At 41.6% G+C, this 23,818-nt stretch overlaps 1 protein-coding gene across 1 annotated transcript; it reads left to right on the top strand.

The window, feature by feature from the left end:
* Positions 1-152: 152 nt before the first annotated feature.
* On the top strand, positions 153-23,818 carry MCOLN2 (mucolipin TRP cation channel 2). The gene is made up of 14 exons (XM_034063982.1): positions 153-196; positions 3,918-4,077; positions 7,086-7,259; positions 11,368-11,512; positions 12,044-12,131; positions 12,258-12,354; positions 12,811-12,910; positions 14,412-14,527; positions 15,949-16,098; positions 17,410-17,511; positions 17,626-17,748; positions 20,349-20,555; positions 21,878-21,993; positions 23,271-23,818. Exons 2-14 carry the CDS (start codon positions 3,922-3,924, stop codon positions 23,305-23,307), a joined length of 1,611 nt encoding a protein of 536 aa, XP_033919873.1. The 5' UTR covers positions 153-196; positions 3,918-3,921; the 3' UTR covers positions 23,308-23,818.

The following is a 23,818-nucleotide window of genomic DNA, read 5'->3' as shown; positions in this document are numbered from 1 at the left end:
TCCGCCCGGGCCCCATAAAGCCGGCGCTGTCGGCGGGGCGGGCAGTGGGGTTTGCTGGCGGGATAGGGCCGTTCGGCCCAGTCCGCTTCGGTCGTGGCGCCGGCTCTCCCCTGTCCGCTGCGGGCTGCTGGGAGCCCCGCGGCCCCATGGAGATCTCCCTCAAGTACCTGCCCGGCGGGCGGGCCGCCGCCAGCGGGTGAGCAGCACGGGACGGGACAGGGCTGGGGGCGGTGCTGGAAGCTCTAGTCCTCCCGCACGGCGCGGCAGAGAGGGGGGCTCAGGGCGTTCCTTCGGCTGCGGGAGGGGCAGAGCGCCCCGGGGCACAGCGGCCGTGTGGGGCTGCGATAACGGGCGCGTCCCGCTGCCCCGGGCCATGGCTGCATGGGGTGCCCGCTGGAGGGGCGAGCCCGCCTGGTACCGCGCCCCGCAGCGCTCAGGCATCTGACGAGCAGCGCACAGGCGGAGGGGTTACTCTGAAGCCGTGCCTTTAGCTTGCGGCACAAGGTACGTCCGACCCGCCTGGTCGCTTGGGGTCCGCTCTGCCCGGCCGTTCAGCAGCCGCAGAGCTTCCTTCGTATAGCGATGCGGGTCTCGCAGTCGTGGCGGGGAGTTGCCGAGTGTTCGGCGTGCGCCCCTTGCTCTAACTGCTGCCTTTGGTAGCCGCAGCTGTTGGTGCTGCTCCTGCGGCAGCTTAGTGGCTGGTAACGCTGGCAGCCCTGTGAAAGGAATGGATTTTCTCCCAGTTTCTTAGTGTTCCTCTTCCTGAGGAGTGGTAAGCGATGCTCTCCTCTCGGTGAGCTGTGAACTTGGTAAAAGAACATGAAGGTGAGGCTGGGCTTGCTCAGTCTGGTATGTAGAACAATGTGATTTATTCTTTGTTTTTGTTCTTCCTACCCCACCAATTTTGTGAATACCTCTTGTAGAGCTTAAGTAGCGTTTTTACAGAAGCATGTAGGAATAGGGCAAGGGGAGTGGATTTAATCTGATGAGGGAGATTTAGATTAGATATTGGGAAGAAATACTTCCCTATGAGGGTGATGAGGCACTGGGACAGGTTGCCCAGAGAAGCTGTGGCTGCCCCATCCCTGGCAGTGTCAAAGGCCAGGTTGGACAGGGCTTGGAGCAACCTGGTCTAGTGGAAGGTGTCGCTGCCCATGGCAGGGGGTTGGAACTTGATGAGCTTCAAGGTCACTTCCAACCCAAACCAGGCTGGGATTCTATAAATGTTCTGGAGGGGTGATGAACACTGTTAGTGTTGCTCCTGTAATGAATTATTTGTTACGAAGTTCAGAACTGCTTTTTAAAAACTTTTTAGGCACTTGATTGAATGAAGCTTTTTCTGCTAGATGAAGAGCTATGTATTGAAAGTGTATTTCATAAGCAGGTAACTAATACACTGTAGTCATTACTGTTGAAAACTCTTTCTTGAATAGAATACTGAGCTTTAAATGCCTCACTACAAAACCTTACCCAAACAACACATTGACCTGCCAGATACAGCATTTCAGTGGTAGCTATAGTAATGCAACTTTTAGAATTGAATTGATAGCAATTGTTATTTGTGACACATGATACTTAATGACAGTTAGATATACATGTAAACCTGCCTAGCAGAGTTAATAGTGATTCACAAAACTTGCTTGTATCAGTGCTTTGCAAAACATACTATGGAAACATACTAAAAGGTGTTAGTTACTGTGTCTGAATGGAGTTGAGCCATTACTCTGCCTTGAGCTGGGTGTTTTGTGTGGATTATTAGGCTAATAAACATTTGTTAAGAATTAGACGGTTTGTTTTAAATGTGGTAAGCCATTGTTAATCAGAGCTTTTAAATGTTTCGGCTGAAGGTTCAAGCTCTGCAGATTTAATGCAGTTTATTTGGATATTACTTTGAATCTGTCCTAGTAACAAATATACAACAATTGCTGTATTTCACCTATTGAAGAATTAATTATTTCTTAAATACTACACCAGAGAATGCCTGCTCTATATTGGCAGGCAAAGCCCAACAGCAATACAGGCTTGAACCTCATGGCTTCCTCTTACCCTGGTAAAGTATGTTGCTTTCCTTGGCTGAATTTCCTACTCACAGTTTCTACAGTTAACTAATAAAGGAAGCTAAAGGCATCAGTGGAAATAATCCCTAGCCAATGGAGTTAAGTGAGAGTTGTGTAAATGTGAAAGTATTGTTATTGGTAAACATCACATTTTTAGAACAGTAGGGGCTTGAAAGACAGTTTTGGGAAAAACCACCATGTCTTCTGTGGCGTGTATTTGATTATCAAAGGAAATGGTGTTTATTATAAAGTTTGCTGTTGGATTTTTAAGATCTCTCACTACTGATACTCTTACTGAAAGTTTAGGGGAGGATTTTGCTGAGATCTTGGAGTGGTTCTTATGTCATACCTTTGTGCTTTAAGTCTTGACCAAATCCAGCTTAAACCTGCTCTGTTTCACCTTTCTTCCTCACCTACTGCTAAGAGTTTTACTCTGGGTTCGACCTTGTTTGATGTGTGCTCACACAAATGCTTCTGCTTGCTCAAGAAAAGCTGTTACAGGAGCAGCAATGTCTTTGGGTGTCAGTGCAGGACTGAAGAACATATGTACCTGTTTCACTAGAGAGTACTTGTGTCTATAATGATCATATCCTTTTCTGTTGGATGTGTTTAAATTTAATCTTTTGTCTTAAACATTGCTAGAACAACTCTAGTATGTTTTTATTATAAATCTAAATAGGAATATACAATGTTTTCTTTTTCTTGCAAGCTTTGCTGCATTTTTCTTGTCTCAAAACCGGAATCAGCTTGCCTCCCATCATCTTCATGAATGATTGATTTAAGGATGTGCAACAGAGAGCACCTTTGAGCTTCTAATGTTAAAATAGATTTTGGGGGTTATTTCACTTCCTCTTATGAGGAAACATCACAGTATTTTAACTCATTTCTCTTCTTGTGAGACAGCTGACTCTAGCAAATCAAATGGACTTTGTGGTCTACCGTTTGGGCTTAAATATCTGTACACTTCAGAAAAGGGAGCACAAAAGAAGTAAGAATGCATCTGAAAATGTGGAAACTATGCTTTTGGTTTTGATCTTAAGAGAAAATGTTATCCTTTATAAAATTCAGAACCTGGGGGTAATTTTCTGTATGGTAAATGGAACTGATAATCAGTTTCTGCTACCAGCTTCAGGTATGACACGTTACTAACTGATAATTGGCTTCAGATAAATTTCTCTGTCTTAACGCATGGAGAAAAATTACAAGCTTGGTTCTGATCTTTGTGTGAAGTAGGAAATTTCTGACAATTACCGTACTGGAAAGCAGGGTTAAAAATACCAGGAAAAGGGGAAAGTTTTCAATGTCCCATTCAGCAAAGAGGGAGAAACTTGGAGTGATTTAAGACTCCTACAACAGCAGTGCTCTGTGCTTGGTCCTCTGGATTTTTTTCTTTTTTTTACATGCCCAGATAATTAAATAAATAAATGCCTATGAGTTTAGCCTGTAAAGCTTCCTGTTCATAACAGAAGCGTGCTAGGAAGCCTGCTCTGGTTGTTTAGTCTCTAAGAAACCTTTTTCTGGTGGTAGAATGTGGGTTGTTCAGCAAAATGTGTTAACAGTGACCTCCATTTCAAACATTTAGTTTTAAGAAAGAGCTGAATGTATACTTGCTGTTACTATTACAGATCCTCATATTTAATACGTGTTTCCTGAGAAATAGTAGTGTGGATATTGAGTTTTGATGATATAATGATTTTTTTTTTCAATTATGTGATATAGGGAAATAGTTCTTGCATTTTTTGCAAAACAAAAAACTGTTACAGACCTCTTATGTCATGTGATGATTTGAGGTGAAACTGCAGTATGAGGAAATTGCTAAAACATTCTATTGGTTTCTAATTAACATATTATTTGTGGCAGAAATATGATGGCTCAGTCAGATTTAGATCTAAAAGAGACCGCTTTGAAAGAGGATCTGAAGTTCTACTTCATGAACCCATGTGAAAAATACAGAGCAAGACGTCAAATACCATGGAAACTGGCTTTGCAGATTTTGAAGATACTTATGGTTACTACGCAGGTAATCCTTCCTCTGCTTTTACTCTTGGAAAGCATAGCAGTGATGTGCAGGAGAAAGAGGTTTGTGGTTCTGGGCCTTTGCCATCCCTGGATATTTATTACTGACTTGAACTTCCTGCTTCAGTCCAGAGAGGAAAAAAAAATACTAGGAAAGGTGTGTTGAAGGGTAAGAATAACACAAACTAAATTGCAAAAGCTTCCTGGAGATTTTGAAGCAGTATTCGACCAGGTATTTTGCTGGTTTTTAAGATAATACTTTAAAGCAAATGATGCAAATCATTTAGTGGTAACCACTAAATCCAGCACCGTTCAGGTTTGCTGTCAGTATGTTCTGCTTCCTGTTACATTCATAGATTAGAGTTTCATTGGACTATTTCAAAAGTGGTATTTCTTGAAATCTAGTCAGTAACTTGAAATGTTTGTGTTCAATGTACATCCTATGGTTCAGTGAAAATGCTGTGGTCTCTACTGGTGATAGGAATGACTGGGCTGAATCAGATGTTTCCCTTGCTTCTGCCCTTAAATGATGCCTTTCAAGCAGTCAGGTACCTGGGTAGTAGAGACAAGCAAGGGGGAGTGTTTAAACTGTAGTGGTATCACAGTGTAGCCGGTTATTTTACAGTCCACTAAGAAATAGTAACTGGGGATTGAGGGAAGCAAAATGGGATGCATGTATAAGAAGAAATTACTTTTCTGGACCTTTGAAATGCAGGACTCTGACATTTGAGTGTTTGCAAGAACAGCAAGTATACAACTCCTGAAAGCATGCCGAGTTGCAGGGTTACAGGTTTGTGTTTGACTTGCCCACTAGAAGGAAGCATAACTCCAGCTTGGGTGTCTCTGTGTTTTATTGCCTGCTCCCGCTTTTCATCTCCCTGCTGGAAATGTGACAGGCTCTTGGGCCCACTTGTCAGAGTGTCTGTGTGCCAGAGTCCTGACAGGGTTCTGTCTGCAGGCAGGAGTGGGATGCAATGGTCAGTCTCTCTAGGCAGGGCTAGCTAAAATAAGTTATATACACTTGTGCTGACACAGCTGCAACCTGTAGGGATGGAACTGCTGAGACCAGGGAGCATATGAAGCTGCATGGAAGGGGATGAGTTAAAGTGGGCAGTGTGAGCACAGTGTAGGCTAAGAGGAAAGGGTGCCCCATGTTTACTGGCAGCTGTACCTTGGATGTGGATTATTGCCCTCTATTCAAAGACAGGACAGTAACCTTTATGTGTCAATAATGAGACAAAATACAGCTCCACATGGCTCTGAAAAGGATCAGAACTTTCAGTCTGTCCTGACTTAAGTTCTTGGGGGAATTGCTGAATGTGTACTTCTGTCTGCTCTCCTGCTCTCCCACTCTGCTTTGTGAGCAAAAGGGGTGCAATGCTCTGCTGCTTGCCTTCTGAAGGCCACAAGATTTTTCTGGGTCACCACTTAACATTTTTCTTGTCAGACTTGGATCTTGCTCAGATGCCAGGCAGGTAAGTAGACAAAAGAAGGAAAATAGTGTCTGAAGGAAAAGGTGTTGCTGCTCTGTAGGAACATCTGAAACGTGAGCTAATAGCAGACAGGTTCAAATAAGCATCTCTCTACTTCAAGATTCTTGCCCTCACTCTGAAAGACAACCTAGCAGCTGGGTTATCTGCTTGACTGGAAAGCAGAAGCACCTTCTGTCCCAGTGTGGGAAGTAAATCTTATTCCAACACTGTGCTGAAATCCCTCAGGGAAACCCTGCTGAGTATATTTTATTTCTCTGTATTGCAGCTGGAAGATCCCTGATTTTATTTGTTTAATTTTTTTAGAGATAGCAGCTAGAGTATCGCAGTGATACTTGTAGCATTCAGTTGGTCATTTTTGTTTTGTAGTCAGCTGAAAATACAAATAGTTTATTTAAAACATGGCTGAAAGCACGAAGATTCAGTTTTTAGCCTGAAGACTGCATATGCGAAGCAGAGTTGACATCCCCTTTTCCATTTCCTGGCTGTGACTTTGCTGTACAGCCAGCCTTGTGCCAAATGGTCCTGCTGCATGTGTTCTGTTAGCCTGCCCCAGCTCTAAGCAATCACTTTCTAGATTGAAAGATGGTGTATTCCAGTGAAGCTGTAAAAATAATAGGTGTGCTTTCCAGTTTTTGTTTTGAATGAAGGAATTTGTATATTAGTGGAGCTTCTGCTGTGGGGGGTTTCAAGTTCACAGTTCTTGCTTGCAGTTTCTCACTCTTGCTTCTTCCCTTCAGCCAGTCTCTTTTGGAGCTTGGATAGTGCTCCATGCACTAATGGGAGTTTCATGTTTGCTATTAGTAAGCAGTTTAAACCTGGGATGAACGGTTAGCTATTTGTGGCTTGGGATATCCTCATGCTACTATGCCTGTGAATAAACTCTTTTTGCTTGATTATTTTTCAGCTCCTGGGCTCCATTTATGTTTTCCTTGGTGGTGATAGGAATGGGAGCTTCCATATGGTTGGGTAACACAAATCCTGAGTAGTAATTCTGCTGTCTGTTTCTGCTTCTCATAACCTCCTTAACTAGCACCTGGGTCAGGCAGGTGATGCTTTTTGTTGCTGTGAAGTCCCACATGGGTTTGCTCTAATCCTGTGCCATGCCAGAAGTAGGAAGAAGATGCAGGAATCTGTCCCATAGCAAAGGAGGGCATTTCTGGTGTAGCAGGTTGTGCTGTTAACTCTTCTGTCGTTTGCATCCTCAACAAAAGTTTTGGCATGTTCCAGTGCAAGTGGTTGGTCCAGGATGCATGAAGGGTGGCAATGATCTATCTGCCTGGTTAGTTCCTGCACTGTAAGTTTTGGAATCAGTGGGAGACCTGGTTTTATGTTTCTCATAACCCTGCTTGTGGTAACCTTTAGTATTCTTACAGCATTAGTTAACAGATTCTTTGCTCCTGTTGTAGCAGGGTTACAGGCACCTTTCTGTCTTGTGTTTATTACAATTCAGAGCTGTTTCCTAAATACTGTTTCTTGACCAATATTCAAAATTCAGATTTGTTTTCTTTTTTCTTGTCAGCTTGTGTTTTTTGGTTTGAGTAACCAGCTGGTGGTCTCTTTCAAAGAAGAAAACACTGTTGCTTTTAAACACCTCTTCCTGAAAGGCTATTCTGGAGTTGATGAAGATGACTACAGCTGCAGTATATATACACAACAGGATGCTTATGATAGCATTTTTTATGTTATTAACCAGGTAAGAGTGTGTGCTTATGATGTATTTATAAAGCCAAAGCTATAGCTATAAACTCCTGCTAAGCTTCTGGTTTTCTGTCTCCGTTCTTGGATTTCAGTTTTGGTGTTTCAATGGATCAATGAGGAGTCCTGAAGTTCATGTATAACATCTGCATTTTCATCTCTTGGAGATGAAGCTAAACCAAAATCTTACTCGGGTAGTACTGAAATCCAGAAAGTCAGAAAATCACTCATCTTGCATGAACAGGAACCTTTCTTTAGGTCTTACTTTGAAGACCTATGGGGCTGAATATACCTATGCATGGTATTCAGAAAATTCATGCTTACAGCTACACTGAATTGCAGCTTTGTAGTGAGTGCCAGAGGCCTCAAAATGGGGAATATGGTACTTCCAGGAATGCAGAGGCACTCACCCTGCTTTAGGGATGGTATTTTAAAGAACAGTCCCTTTACCATCATGGGAGGGAAGTGGAGGAGAGGAGGAAGGGAAAACCTAGGATGAAAATTCAGTAAAAGCTTTTGTATTTAATTAAACATTAGTAGGTTCAGAAGTCATGAGCTGAAATGGGGTGCGTTTGTGTTAAAAGAAATGTGTCTTGTGTTTGGGTATGATGATAAGCCCAGAAACAGTTCACACTGGATAAATGGAGAATGGCTTTAAACCACCTTTCATTTTCCCTGACCTCAGGACATCAGCTCTGACATTAGATTTAAAGCAGTTTTGCTGCTTCAGTTATGCCCAGCAGGCATCCTGGAGCCACAGGATCTTCACAGGCAAGAAGGCTATATGTCCTTCTTAAAAATGGCACTCTCATGGGGGCTTGCTGCTCCTCTGCTATCTGCCCTAAGCAGAGCCATCAGCAGATTGAGTGTGCTGTCTCTGCTGTCCTGAACAAGGCTAGGACTCTTATTCCTGGTACCTTAAAAGAGTGTTGAAGTAGTTTCTTCAGTCTTCCTTTGAACTCTCAATATTGCCACTATCTCTGCTATAAACTGTGCTTTTTTTTTCTTCCTTGCTTGCTTTGTCTCCCTTTCCTTCTTTTGTAGGCACTAAGGCTGAGGTGAAGTGCAGATAGAAGACAGTAGAGAAATAATAGCTTTATATCCTCAAGAATGAGCCGATGTGTGATACAGGCATCAGGAAAAGGTCTCTTCATAAAATGTCTGTGTATAAATGTAGACATGTGCTTTAAGGAGATTAAACTTGTGTAATCTGTGCTCTAGTATTGTATGGGGTTCCTAAAGTTTTTTCTTGCTCATAAGGTTTCATAGAGCCTGAATCCAGGTGAACACTATGACTGGTGTTGCTTTTTGGTGGTTTGTTGTTCTGTTTTATTTCTAAAAGATGCCTGCTGGGAAGAGCTGACCCTGGTGATTCCTAATCTAAAAGCAAGGCTTTTTTTGAGAATGGGCAGGTAGAAGACATAGGCCTTGGTGTTTTAATTTGAACTGCATGGTTGGGGGGGTTGTATGGCAAGCAGAAGGATATGATATTACAGAAGATGGTAACAGTGCACAGCAAAACTGGAGTTGTGAAAACTGAATTTTAGGCTTTGTGTAATGTACCACTGGGGTATTTTCACACTCTGGGGGCACAAACCTCCCCTTCCTCCTCCCACAAGAAACCAACAACAAAAACACCAAACATTCTTTTCCACTTTGAAGAGTGCACAGCTTTTGCTTGCTCCTCTCCTGGGTCCAGTTTGGAAGTTTTTATTACAAAGCAGCTGTGTGGAGTTGTTACTCTTGTACCTGCCCCCGGCAGAGTCTGTGGGACCTGGATGTTCTGCTCTCTGCCCTCTCTGGGGCTGCTTAGAAATGTATCAATGGGGATTTTGCTCTTACTGATTCATGGTGTTGTTTGAAAGTGGCATGCGAGTAACCCAGAGCCACGGGTTCCACTGTCAGGAGGGCAGAGGCTGGAAGCACACGTGGACAGAGCAGCAGCTGTTAGATGTGGTGTTCTAGAGATGTCCTCAGAGGGATGTGGAGCTGTGACTAATGACTGTTTCCATTCACTTGACCTGCCTTAGTCAGGCTTGGCTTCCTTAATTTACTCTGAGTTAAGATGATGTTCTTCATTTAGTTCTTAACTTGGTTTGGAGGCTGTACTTTTCTTCCAGGCTGTGTAAACCTGTTGCAAGCTCAGCCTTGAGGACTTGAATTGGGCACCGAGGCAACCCTTTAGATGGAAGTGTGGGAGCTCTTCTTGCAGTTCCTTTTGAATGCAGAGTATGTAGTGGTTAATGACTGCTGGGATTTGTATTTTACCCCACAACATGGGCTAGTGATCTTAATAACCATAGGATGGAGGAAATAGGATGACACTGAATGATTCATGATAACAAAATCCATGTTTAAGGGAGAAAAACCAGCTGACCAATTGTTTTTTTAGGAATGGGGAAGCCTTGTCTGACTTCCCATGTTTATTTACTGCAGACATTCTGGCAAACTGAATGCTTCCTTCACAGCAGACCAGTGCTGTATGCAGCCTTGAGCTCTTTTGCTAGGTGAGGTAATGGTAAAACCCCAAATGAATTACTAGATGTTTATGCCTTATTTCTCAAAGTACTGTGATCTGTTTGGCTTCTCTTGAACAATCTTAATTGGTGCTAAGCTGAGCTGGCAGGTAGCTGCCTTGCCTTCATGGTTGGTCATTGATATTCCCAGCTGTTGAGGAGCCAAGAGCTGTGGGGAGAGCTGTGTTCCAGGGGTTTGACTCACTTATGCAGGACTGGAAGGTGTGACCCCAGGGATCAGAGGATGTATCTTGCTTCCAACAGACACTGAGGATCTGGAAGGCAAGTTGTGAGAGGACTGGCCTTGAAGGGTGTTCTTTAGTGGTGTTCAGGGTTGGTCCATGAGTGGCTAATGCTTGGCTTGGCATAACTTTATTCACTTCCATTTCTAGCCCTTGTTTTTAATTTGTATCTTGCATATGAAAAAGGTGACTTGTTTGGTATTTAGAGCAAGTGGAAAAAGAAAGTACACTCTCATAGGCATGTTTTTGTGTCATGGTTTAACCCCAGCTGGCAGCTAAGTACCATGCAGATTCTAGCTCTCTCCCTCTTGCCCTGGTGGGATGGAAAGAACTACAGAAAGGTAAAACCTGTGAGTTTGGAGTAGTTTAATAACTGGAAATAAAATCAAATGTAATAATAATGAAAAGGGAGGTAATAAAAACTTAGGAATAAACCCCAGGAAACACAAGTGATGCACAATACAATTGGTCACCACCTGCTGACCAATACCCAGCCCAACCTGAGCAGTGATTGGCCCCTTCTAGGTAACTCCCCCCAGTTTATATACTGAGCATGATGTGCTGTGGTATGGAATATCCCTTTGACTAGTTAGGATCAGGTGTCCTGTCTCTGCTTCCTCCTGTCTTGTGCCCCTCGTCACTGGCAGAGCATGAGAGAGTGAAAAGTCTTTGATCAGGGTAAGTGCTACTGAGCAGCAACTGAAACATCAGTGTGTTATCAGCATTGTTCTCAGACTAAAGCCAAAACACAGCCCTGCATCAGCTACTGGAGAAAAAGGTTAACTGTATCCCAGCTGAAACCAGGACACTTCTATGCTTGTGTAAAGCAGGCAGGTTAAATTACTCTTGGAGGCTGCCCAAGCTCTGTGTGTGTTCCTTGGTTGCTGGTGATATGGTGAACATGTGGCTTCCCGCTTCTGTCACTGCACAGGGAGCAGGTTCAGTTTTGCTCTGGGGGTGAATTTAATAAGAACTGTGCCTTGGATTGTACATAAAGCAACAGTTTCAAGTGGTGTAAAAACTTAACACCTTCATGAGATGAATACATCAGATATCCCTGGAGTGTGTATTGTTAGTAGCAATACTACATTGAAGTTGCTGTTGGGCATCTCGTTAAAAGCTGTGTGCTGGCTTGCTGTCTGGCATGTGGGTAAGCATTTACAGTCAGCCCAGACTGGGCTCCCAGTCACTGTCACCAGGATGCCAGTGACTACTAATTATTTATTTATTTTAGCTTTTAGTGTAAAAAGCTCTATTGATATGTGTAACTTTGAGACTACAAGTTAGTGTTTAATGTAAAAAAGATGGCTATCTCTAACTTAATGCTTCTGGTTTGTTTTTAAACCAGTACAGGCAACTAAAGAATGTATCCCTGGGGACCCTTGGTTATGAACATGAAGGATCAGGTTTAAAAATCTGTAAACAACAGTACAAAAAAGGCACAATGCTCCCTTCCAATGATTCACTGAACATAGATGTTTCTACTGAAACAGGTATGGTACTGCTGTACTATAAAAGGCCTTGTGTGGAGTACTTAGATTCTAATGCTAAATAAGTGAAGTTTAAAACCAGCAGCTTTTTGCATGGCAATCAAATCACATGAACATTACCACTCCTCTTCCCCATTTCTCCCTTGGTTTTTAGTACCTGCCTGGAAATGACAGGTGTGTAGACTATAGGAAGCTCTTTTTAACTCCTGTCATTAGTGGGTTGTGGAGGTCTCTGGTTGTTTCCCCATCTCCAAGAAGTAGGTTCAAATACAGAATCCTGGATGCTGGTCACTCTGAGCACTCAGTGGCTGGGTGTCCTTCCTGCCTCTTGGAGCTGAGTCCTGGCTGCTAACTGCTCACAAAATAGTACATGAACCTGCTTCTGAGCCCACTAGCCGGGCCTCTGTATGGATAGCTTGGCTTGAAACTAATACTCTGCGTGATCTGGACATGCCCTTCAGTCTGATTAGCTCAGTTTTATTCTGTTTTCTATCAAAGATTATAAGATTACAGCTTCTCCTCTTTACTTTCCAGAATGTATCTTTTTAAAGCCACAGGAGCTAGCTGGTAAGAAGGCTGAACTGAAGCTGAACTCCTCTTTCTTCAGTCTTGAATTTTACAGGTAAAGTGGTGGTGGTGATTTTCTTTATTTCAGCTTGTCCTTTCACATGAATATGGTGGATTCTGACTCATGCAATTTGCATATATGTGTTTGGTTTGTACTTAATATACTTTTTAAAACATCCAGGCTTATACAGGTTGAAATCTCCTTCAAGCTGAAAGGCATTGCCCTACAGACCATCCATGCCCGTGAATTGCCTGACTGCTATGCATTTCAAAATACTGTAAGTTAATACAAGGTATTGCACTTCCAACTCTGGATATATAAGAGCTAAAGCTAAGGGGTAGGCATCATCCTCCCAGCTAGACTGCAAAGGAGAAGCGGTTGAGCATGTCCTGGCCCCCAGCCCTGCTTCCCAAAGGCTGCTGAAATCGTGTTTCCATGGGACAGTATTGTTTTGTAACGTATTCCAGGTGGTAATTTCACAATCTGGGAAGCACATAAATAATTGTTGTTCTTCCGAAGGTTAGACTTGAAGTTTAGCTCTGAAAATACTACTTTTTATGCAATACATGACATGTTCTCAAATTATGTCTACACACAATTTATGCTGAGAGCTTTCTCAAAGCTTACCTGACCAACAAGTATTAATACATACAATGTCAAAGCACTTAGCAGGATTTGTTTTCTGGAAGGAAATTTTACTAGTCTTGTTTCTGATACACTTCTGTGTTTCCAGATAACTTTCAATAACAGAGCCCACAGTGGGAAAATCAAAATCTATTTTGATAGTGACACTGATATTCAGGAGTGTAAAGACTGGCACATAGTTAGCTCTGGTAAGTATGGTGCGTGTGTGTTTGCATGATAGTGGTGTTATGCATCTCCTGTTACTTCCCCTGCTCTCTGACAGTCTGTCCAGTGAGATACTTCCCATCCTGTTCATCTGCCTCCAGCTTTTAAAACAAGACAATACAGCTTGTCTTGTGCAAGTCATCAGCTGGGAAATAATTCCTTTTTGTGATTTGAAATGACATGGGTATCTCTGTTATTCTGGTGTGTGTTAGCAGCAAGCTCTAACTGGAAGAGAGGATGAGTATGTATTCTATAATTTTTAATTGTTCTGCTGCTCTGAGGTTGCTCAGATAATTTAATGCATTAACAATGGTGAATTCCAAGCTCAAACTTTCTACAGCTTTCCTTTCTTTCCCTATAATTGACATGTTCTTTTTCTGAAAGTAAGGATTTTATTTTTGTGCCACTGCTGTTAGGTTTAATGATGTGCCTGAGCATAGGGTGGTATCTGCCTTGTATTTGTGACGTTAAGGCTTAGTCTGATGGCTAAGAAATGTGCTTTGAAGGCCTCTTCAGAAGAATAGAAGCTGTAACTGAACACTGTGCAACTGCTTATCCCATGCATTGACCTGCTGTAAAGGACTGTGGTGGAGTGGTAGTTTTATATATGTACAGCAGTGTGCTATATAGTATCTTGATTAAGAAATGTCAGATGGTCTGCCTTTTGCCTGGGCAAAGCTAGCTTTTATCTGATAATACCATGTTGTACTGATATTAAAGTGGTATCTTACAGTACATTCTGAATAACTGCAAGGTATTTTGCCTTGCATCTGTATACAGTAACTTTTTATGGCTGTCTTTCAACTAGCTGTTCTTTAGTTTATTTTGAATGTAATTAGCAGAGGGAGCATACATAATTCTGTAATAAAGATGGTAAACTGAAGTGTTACTGCAACAATTAAGTATTTCCTTTTGTTTTTCTATAGTTGAAATCTATGTGATGAAGAAGGTAGGGACAATTGATATGAGTAAGCAAAGGAAAGCGCCTGACTTGAGTTCCCATGAGGGCTTCTAAAGCTGTGGATGAAAGGAATACAGTACAGAAAGTCAAATAACTTTGTGACTGCAGGTCAAGGAATGAGAAACAATGCAGGGTTTTACTTATCTATTTACTTTTTAATTTAATGATACCAATACAGACCAAAATCTGCATTTCTTTTACCCTGTGTAGTTGTAACACTGTTGGAGCACAAATGGCCAGGTAAACTTAATGGGAAAAGGGAACACCTACATTGATATACCTATTTATTTGTTTTATTTTGAAGAACTTGAACATACTTTTCATTCTTGTAGTCCAGTCTCTGTGGCTGTTTTCATGTAATTCCCTGATCAGTTGTGCTTATAATATGCTTGCAGGAAGAATATTTCTTATAACCTATCTATTTATGGGGTGAGAGTGTTTAAATGCAAAATAGGGGACATCTTGTAACAATTTGTGCTCGGATGTGAGGAGACTAACTGTACTTCCTTTCCTTGACCACACAGTTCTCCAGAAAAACACTCAGTATATTCTAGCCTTTGATGGATTTGTCATTTTAAGTTGCTTTGCTTCTCTCATCCTTTGCACACGATCTATTGTTCTTGCCATGAAACTACAAAAGGTAAGTTCAGTGCTTATAATCTCCATGCTTGCTTTGTCTGTTTTGTTTGCTGCTGCTCTTGTGAAGTAATGAAGTTTGAAACATAAAGTAGTAAATACCTTGCAGGATGTTGTTCTCTTACTGTTGTCCCTATCTCTAGAGAGGATGTATAGATGCCTGTGGTGAATAGCTGCTAGCTGTATAGTGCTGTAATACTTCATATTTTGTTGTATCTCTCAAGGCTGAAAAAAGTAGACTTGTAGTTTTCTGGTGTAAGGTTTTTTGTTTTGTTCTGTTTTTTCTTTTTTTTTTTCTTGTTTTTGTTGTTGTTGTCCAGGATTTTACACAAGACTTCCAAGTCTTTGTGCTCCGAACAACCAACATATCCTGCACCTTCAAGACATGATTTTTTCCTTCCCTCCTTCAGAGCAGAATTCCCATAGTGCTTTTGTCACAATTAATGCTTTAATGAGCATCCCTCCAAGCCAGCTCTAACTGGAGAAAATGTGAAGCATAGCACATAGTCTGACTCTGGCTGGGTTTTTGTTTTTTCTGGGGCTGGAACCACCCTTTTTCAGTTCTTCTTTTTCTTCTCCCCCAACAATCCCTGATCAGTCTGCTGGCACCTTCTTCCCCACTCACCCTTCTTTGCAGGCTGAGACTAGCCCTGTCCAGCTTCATCTCAAGCTGCTAGCACAGCTGTGTTTTCAGCAGACTTGGCTCTTCTGGTCCAGATGCTAATGCAAAAACACAAGCTGGTCCCTGAGATGTGCCAGCTTATAACTGCTAGTTGATACAAACCCTGCAGGCATGTGGCTTGGGGGAGTTGGAAAAAGAGTTCAGGATAGGTAGGATATGAAAGTACAAATACTTGTCTCATTTAAAAGCTATGAAGAAGATATATTGAACAGGACAAGTGAAGAGAATGCAGTTCAGTAAAAGCATTGTCAAACTGGTGTCAGGAATAAGGCCATCAGCATTTACTCATGAGCAAAAAGAGCAAGTGAAAGCAAATGGGGGCAGTGTTGGGTGTGGGAAGTAATATTGTTAGCTGTATTGGAAGTGAGAGCTTGTGCTTTATAGCTTTCTTTATTAATTCTCTTTTCCACTTGTTTGTTGAGTGCTTTTGCTCTGTTGGAGGTGGACAGAAACTTTTGCAAAGAGGGCTGAAGAGGGGATAACAAGCCAGGGTTAGGCTAATGGGGATTTGTTATGAAGTCAGCTGCTCTGTGGAAATTGGTTGTCATTGGCCTAAACGATTCTTCTTTTTTTTTTTTTCCATTTATTTCTTTTGCTATTGAAAATGACTTTAAAGCTGTTATTCCAGCAAACACTATAGTAAAAGGGGATATCTCAAATTGAGTACTGCTACACTACTGGGCAACTGCACATATTTTTCATCTAAGATGACCTGTAACTAACAACTAAATGCTTGTCAATAGAGATTTGTGACCTTCTTCTTGGAGAAATATAAGCGTCATGTCTGTCATGCTGATCGCTTGGAGTTCATAAATGGATGGTATGTCCTGGTAATTATCAGTGATGTGATGACAATCATTGGGTCAATCCTAAAAATGGAAATAAAAGCCAAGGTGAGAGTTTAATACTTCAGATAAAATATTAGGCTGGTTACAAATATGTGTAATGTTGGGAGCAGTTTGGGAATGAGTGAAAGTGAGCTATCACAGTCACTAGTCATCTTGTTTGTTTCTGCTAGTTATTTCTTAGCACTAGCTAGACTAATAACTGATTTCAGTCACTCTTCCCAGAATCTTTCAGTAAGACCATGTAAGCTATTTAAACATCTTATTTCCATGATGCTCACCCTGGTACAGGGTCTGGGGGCGAACAGTTCCTAATCAACCAACTTAAAAAAACCTAAAACAACTTGGGTTGCTGTTTCTGAGAGAAGTAGCAGTACTTACTGCACAGGGAAACAAGAGTCATTCCCTGGAATAAAACAGAGCTCTGACAGCTTGTTGAAGCATGACTGTTACAGCTTGCTTTCCTGCCCTGTCCAAACTACAGGCACAGACAGTGTCACCTGCTAGTCCTTGACCTCCTAGTCTGGGTTTGCTGAAATCAGTATCTGTCCAGCTGGCAGCTCTGCAAGGGAATTTTGGTTTGGGATTTTTGTTTGCTTGCCTTTCTTTCCTCCAGTAGAGCTGTATGTCAATAATCCACATGTTCACAAAACCTTGTGTTCTGGGAAAAATAGAGTAGATAGTGTGCTGCTCCTGCTTAGTGTGTACTAAGGCTCAAAGGGCAGATGCCCAGAGTGCACCTAACAGGAAGTACTTGACAACCTTCAGCTATATGGCAAGGTGGGGGATGGGGGTAGGAATTCTTGATCTAGATAGATGTCTTGTGCTTATTGTAACCAGCTCTAGCTTTGTAAAGTAAAATGCAAAGAGAGTTGGTTATAAATTTCACTGGTAGTAAAAATGATGTTCAGGCTCTGAGCAGCTCAGAGGTGTGAGTGTGTGTAGCATGGAAAGGGCTGTAGTCCTGAGGCTCACATTTCATTTAAATGATGGCTTGTGTTTTTCTAATAGGCAAACAAGCTCTCATTCACTAACAATAGTTTTTTTATAAGCAAAACCTGGGATGTATTCAAGCTAATTTAAAGTCTGTGTTATAATGAAAGGGTTGTAATTATTCCAGACTTTGCATGATCAAACTTGAAGAGTATCAGCACAGATGTGCTTTCATTTGCAGCACTGTTATATTTGAGTGGTCTCTAAGTAACTGCAGTTCGCTTTGGTCTGATTTTTGTGATGTAGCAACATCCTTTCAGTATTGGACTGCCCTGCTTTGTTTGAACTGGTGGAACTCAAATAGCTGTCAAGCTGACATACCTACTGCTTTGTAACTTGATCACCTGCTCTGTTTGGATCCCTCAGAACCTCACAAGTTATGATGTCTGCAGCATTTTACTTGGAACATCAACTTTGTTTGTCTGGGTTGGAGTCATCAGATACCTGGGATATTTTCAAACCTACAATGTAAGGCAGAAATCAAATATTTAACAATCAAAGCATGCATTTATATTTGTCACTTACTCAGGTCTCTAACTTGTGGATTTCTTCCCTTTTCCTTTCCTCTACCCTGACTTGTAGGTGCTTATTTTAACTATGCAAGCATCATTGCCCAAAGTGTTAAGGTTTTGTTGTTGTGCTGGAATGATTTATCTTGGCTATACTTTCTGTGGTTGGATTGTCTTGGGACCTTATCATGAGAAGGTATGTCAGCAGTGTTACTCCTTTTCTGGTCTAATGGTGTGTAAGTATTTGTGTCTTTAACTCCTAGTTGTAACAGAAATGGGTCTTAATGTTTGTGTTTCAAAGCTGTAATGTGAAGAACAGAGGAGTGTTTCTACTTCCACGTGTACCTCCCGCTCTTTTAAGAAAGGAACTGTATTCTTGCTTCACTGTGTGCTTGAACTCAGTGTAATCTCCAGTACAGGGCTGTGTTTGTGATGAACGGGTGGTCTATCTAGGTAATGTCTGTCTGGAGGCTAGAGGGCATAGGTCTGTATCTCTTTCGCCCTCTTCTGGCAATCCCAGTTCAGTTGAGTGGAAGAGGCACTGACTAGGTCATTGTTCAAATTTCTGGGAATCTCCTTGGCTCTGACTTTGTTTTTCCAAAGCTTTCCTGTGCCATGTAACTCCAGCTCTTAAATCTTGACTCGTAAAGGGGTGGATGAATGCTTGTTTTGTTTAATTTGCTTCTTGTGTGTGGGTGTGTTGTGGGTTTTTTTGTTTGGCTGCTTCGGGTTTGTTGTGCTGTGGTTTGTTTGGTGGTTTGTTTGCGGGGTTTTCTTAAGGTTAATATTGGACTGTGTGCTTGGTATGTTGCCTTGTCTGAAAGGTACAGGAGTAAGGCTTTGTGTATTCCAAAACACCAGCAAAAGAGCTGTAAATCTTGTTTTGTTTTGTTTTATTGGTTGATGCAGTATATGACAGTTTGAAAAAAGGCAGATTCCTATTGTGATAAATTCTAGATGTCCATTAATGAGTTACAAATGTATAACTTCTAATTCTTGCTCTCCAGTGATACACTACATATACTGTAACAGGGACACATGCTGCAGTACCTGCCTCAGCTCCTCATGCCCCCAGAGCTGGGATTTCTCTAATGCAATGTAATTCTGTCCTCTGAGAAATGTAGGCATTCTGCCTACAGGTTTTGAATTGATGACAGCACATTGTTTTGTGCGATGCTGGCTGCAGCGAGATCCTCTGTCATACTAGAGGCTCAATTGATTATAATGGGCACAGCATAAATACTGTTTTAGCATCCCTGCAGCAAGTACATTAATTATCTGAGCAAAAGGAAATGTGATCAATAATACCCTTTTCTTTGGAAGTCGTACCTCTTGCTAAATATCACAGATCAATGTGAAGGAAAGCAGCTGTAGTTGATGGGTTCTCATTCCTGTCAATTCCCCGGAATCCCCCTGGGAGGCAGTGTGGCTCCGCGCACAGCCGGAGGGACCCCCTAGCCTCTCCCGTTATCTCTGATGAGAAATGGGAAGAGCCTGCCCTGATGAGCAGGTGTACAGAAGGGAGACCTTTATGCTCAAAAACATGGGAATACCAATGTTGTTCCTCTTTCCTGTACTACAGCAGGAGGGAGGGAGCAGAAATACAGCATTTTGTGTTATGTCAGTGCTGGAGCATGTAGGTGAGCAGTCCTTAGTAGGGCACTTGCTGTGCCAGTGTGTCAAAACCTGCGGGTTGCTCAGAATTTACCTGTCCAGTGTCTCCCTTCTTACAAGATAATGTACTGCTGGGTTTCATAATGCCTTCAACATTATTAATTACAAGCTATAGGTAAAAGCAGACCTGCTGTTCCTGTGCAACCGTATGTTCTCCATATAAGTACACGCTTCTTGACATCTTGTTTTCAGTTTAGGGCCCCAGTATAAGTGGGTGTATTCGTGTTTCTTCATTGCTAATAGCCACATTAAAACATTGTGCAGTAATTCATATTGTTCAATAAAGTATAGTTAACCAATTCAGTATTTGGGGAGGGTGGGGAGCAGAGCAAGGGGAAAATCTGCTCACCTGGTGGCTGAATGGAATTTAGCCTCAGGATATATTCCATCTTGGGGAAGCAGAGTTAGGAATTTAAGATAATGTCCTTAAAATTAAACCATGCTTTTGTCCAGGGTATACTTCAGTAACTTCACAGTACAGCTATAGCTCGTACCTACAGCTCAGAGAGGGCTTTCTGAATGACAGAGAAATGATGTTTTTGCAAGAAATTTAATTTAGACCACTTGAACTCTGAAGGCTATGTGCTCTCTCTAACTGCTTAATATAATATTAATTACCCATACTGCAGTAATGCTGCAGAGCTGGGAAACCAGAGGATGTGGATTCTGTTCTAGCATATCACTGATTTACTTTATGTATTCTGTGAAATTGCTTTATCTGCAAATGGAATGATATCTTCCCATGGGTCTAAAATGGATTAAAATTCAGTAACTTTCTGTGGTGGTCAGTTATTGACCATTTTGCCGTTGATCATCAGAAGTTTATTTCTTGATAATAAATCATCTTAATTCTGCTGTTGATATATAATGCTTAGCCCTTGATTATTTTCTAAGTGTTTCTATTACTGACATATATGTTTTGGCCTGTATGTACAGGAAAGAGTGTGGTAGCATTTGATTGACTGGATTGGTTGCTTTCTATAAGTAAAATTCTGTTATAGAAAAGATTGATTTGGTTTTGTGTTGCTTGGATTGGTTGGTTTGGGTTTTTTTCCCCACTTTCCCTTTAATCCAGCTGATTGCTCTTCATATTCTAGTAATAATTTTTTACTCACTTTCTAGTTTGAAGATCTGAACACTGTGGCTGAGTGTCTGTTTTCTTTGGTCAACGGTGATGATATGTTTGCCACGTTTGCTCAAATCCAGCAGAAGAGCATGCTGGTGTGGATGTTCAGTCGGTTGTATCTGTACTCCTTCATCAGTCTGTTTATATACATGATCCTCAGCCTGTTTATTGCACTCATTACTGACTCTTATGACACCATAAAGGTAAAACAGTTGTTTTCCGTTATACTTCTAACCAGTTTGGTACTCATTCTTGTTAATCACTCAACACCATAGTACCTAGGATTAGGCATGACAACTGATAAGACTATTAACATCTTTTAGCTTAATCTCTGGTGAAATTTGGGAGGATGGCTGGGTAGTCATCCCAATGGCTAAGCAATGATTGGTTTGGAAAATAATCCTCAATGTGTGTCCCTGTTTGTATTTCTGTTGCTTCACCTGGTTTCAAAAGAGTAACAGCTAATGGAAGCGTGAGTGGAAAGAGTCAGTTTTTATGTCCAGTTATACAGATCTGGATAAGTCTTGTTTGAAGTGAATGTTTCTTTTCATGGCCTCAAAAGCTGAGGTCAAGAAGAGTTTGCTGGTCTCTCAAAAAATATTCCCTTGGCAGGAGTGTGGCAGGGGCCAAGCAGATAACTCTAAGCTCATTTAGGTGTCCACACTTGCTTAACGTGCTGTTTGGAAATGTGTCTAAAAGGAAATGTCTTCTAAAAGACCCAATACTTCTCACTCAAGTTAAAATTGTGCTATCCAGTTTCAGTATAAACTGGCTGAAAGGGAAATCAGGTTTCCAGTAGTTACCTTTTGTTCTTGTGCTGTCTTCCCTTTGTGCTCCTGGTAGTTGCAGTAACCAGTGGGAAGGCAATGTGGATCATGCTCCTTAGTTCGCATCCCTTCTTCTCTTAATGTCAGGTAAACAGGCTGGCAGAATAAGGCTGGTCTGACATGAACCACACTTTCCAGACCAAACAAGATCTCCACTTTCTAAGCATTTCAAAATACAACTTGCTTGGCTGTGCTTATTGGATGGTCAGATTGGCAAAATGGTGTTTTACTCTTTCCCTCTGAGCACGTCATGTAGATTAGTGGGGAGCTGTTTCAGTGTGCTGAACTGGTGTTATGCAGAGCATTTCTTAAGCATGGCAATCCTGGATATCCACTTTAGGGCTCTTCAAATCCAACATTGAGGATCCTAGGGAAAAATGAGCCCAGGGCACTTGCAGTGAGTGTGAACAACGGAGAAACATTGCCAGTATGACCTGAGATCAGTTGCTTGGTCTCTTACAAACAAAAGAGGAAGGAATCTGCGAGCAATGTCCATTTTATGTCACTTAGATTGCTTTGTTCCACCAACTACATATGTGGTGTTTCTAGGGTGCGGTTTTAGCTTTTTTGTCAGACAGCAATACTAAACAAATGAATCGAATAGGCTGACTTTGACTGTCACAGTCTAGAGGAAACTTTAGAACACCTCATGTGCAGTAACTTGTCATGTGTTGTAAATAAAATGTCTTCTCTTCCAGAAATACCAGCAAAATGGGTTTCCAGTAACAGATCTCCATGAATTTCTGAAAGACCAAGGCAGTGTTGGTTACGGAAAAGAAAGGACTTCCATGCCACTTGTCTGCTGCTGTGGGAGGTCAGTAGGGTGTTTTCAATGTGTTTTTGAGAAGTACATAAGCTAGCTTCTCACTGCAAAGTGCTGTATTATAAATGCTGGAGCATCCAGAATTCAGCCCATGGAGTATTTGGACAATGTTTCTCTCTTGGGTTTTGCCCGTTGTTAGATCTGTTGATGGTACAGAAGTGGCAATTCTGAACTTAAATGAATGTTTTAAGTGTTCTGTTGATATGGAAACTACCATGTAGAAACTGGTGGAACTTGATGGGAGAACTGCAGAGTAAAACATGGAACTGCCAAGGAGTCAGGAGCAAACTAAGTCTCTCCTGCTTAGGGTTTTGCAAGTCTGCTTTTTCTAAAAAGCTTTTCAACTAGGTTGGGGATAGTAGCAGAAAGCAAGATTTCAGCCAGGGAGTAGTACTTGATCCCAAAACTAGGCTGGGTCTGTAAGAAAAACTGGTTTAATGCCATCTGTCAATATTGGAAACACACTCGTATATGTTTGCCACCAAACTCAAGTCTTTGGAGGTCTTAGTGGTGCTTTTTAAGCTGGTGTTGGTTAGAGATGAGCATCTCACCTTGTACTTGCTGGTCTGGAAGTAGATTCTTTGAATTCTGTTTCTGAGGAAACCTAACACCTCTGAATGCCTGATTGAGAGAGGAGAGATCTTGTTGCTGTCCCTAGTCAGTTCAGGAGAATTCATGCTTGAGTGCAGAATTGTTGTGGGTGCTTTCTGTGGAAGCCAGGCTGTGGAAGAAAGAATAGAGGTGAACATGAGCACTTACTTGATCAAAACTGGTGCAACAAATACTATTGAAGTAGTGGGATACTGCTACTTACATACTGAGGCTTTGTGAAGTGCAGCTTTATACTTTTGGTGTATTCTGACAGAAGGAAGCCTCATAGCTAAAAAGCAGCATGCGAGATGATGGTTGGCAGGTTTGGCAGGTATCCCAGCAGTTGTTGTGGACACTTGAAAGTCAACTAACTACAAGAACTCCAGCCAGGTACAGCTTCAGGTTTCACATCCAAGTCATTGTGCAGGATAAAAGACTTTTGTCTGCTTGAGCATAATAAATATGCTTTACTGAAGAGAACTGAGAGTGCAAGCCTGGTAGCGGAAGTGAAAATCTAGAGCTCTTGCACTATAGCAGTTTCTGCTTGGTTGTCCTAATGCAAGTGCTGTAGTTGCTTGCTAAAATGGGAGCATGCAGAACAGAAGGGTCAAAATTTAACTTTTTTGTGGGTAAATGCATTTCTGCCTGAGTCAGAACTTACATTTTTTCTTTTGCAGACAACAGAGTGATGACAACTTGATACTCATTAATTGATTACAAGTTGAAATTCCTCACTGATATGCAAAGAAAGAATAGCTGTATGGAGAAGAGTAATTCTACAAATTGCAGTAAACCCTGCTATCTGGACCTTCCTGACTGTGGACAGACTCATCTTACCTAACTGAAGATGATGGGGGAAGAAAAGCTGCTAATGTGACCTCAGGTGGCTGAGCAGGAGGAGAGCCCAGAACCTGTGCCTGGAGGAGAGCTGTGAAGAACTCTGTATTCTTGCCCTACATTTTGTCACATGGGAGAAGACTGATCCTTGAGCATTATCTGTGGGAGCCCTGTGTTTTCTAATTGCCTCTAGGAGGAAGGAAAGTGGCCCTGAATAAACTGTTGTTGTTAATAAGAATTATATGAAACTAATTTTAAAGAAATAATTCCTTGTTTAAAAAAATGCTAAGAGGCAGTCAAGAAGAGCAGTTTTCCACTTAAAATGATGCATTTGGCCTGTAATGTCTACTTGGCACAATTAATTTCCTTGAAATAAATCTATGTACAA

The sequence above is a fragment of the Melopsittacus undulatus genome, chromosome 6 (genome assembly GCF_012275295.1).
Source record: "Melopsittacus undulatus isolate bMelUnd1 chromosome 6, bMelUnd1.mat.Z, whole genome shotgun sequence".
Taxonomy (NCBI): Eukaryota; Metazoa; Chordata; class Aves; order Psittaciformes; family Psittaculidae; genus Melopsittacus; species Melopsittacus undulatus.
The sequence above is the reverse complement of the archived record's forward strand: the minus strand, read 5'-3'. Positions and strand labels throughout refer to the sequence as shown.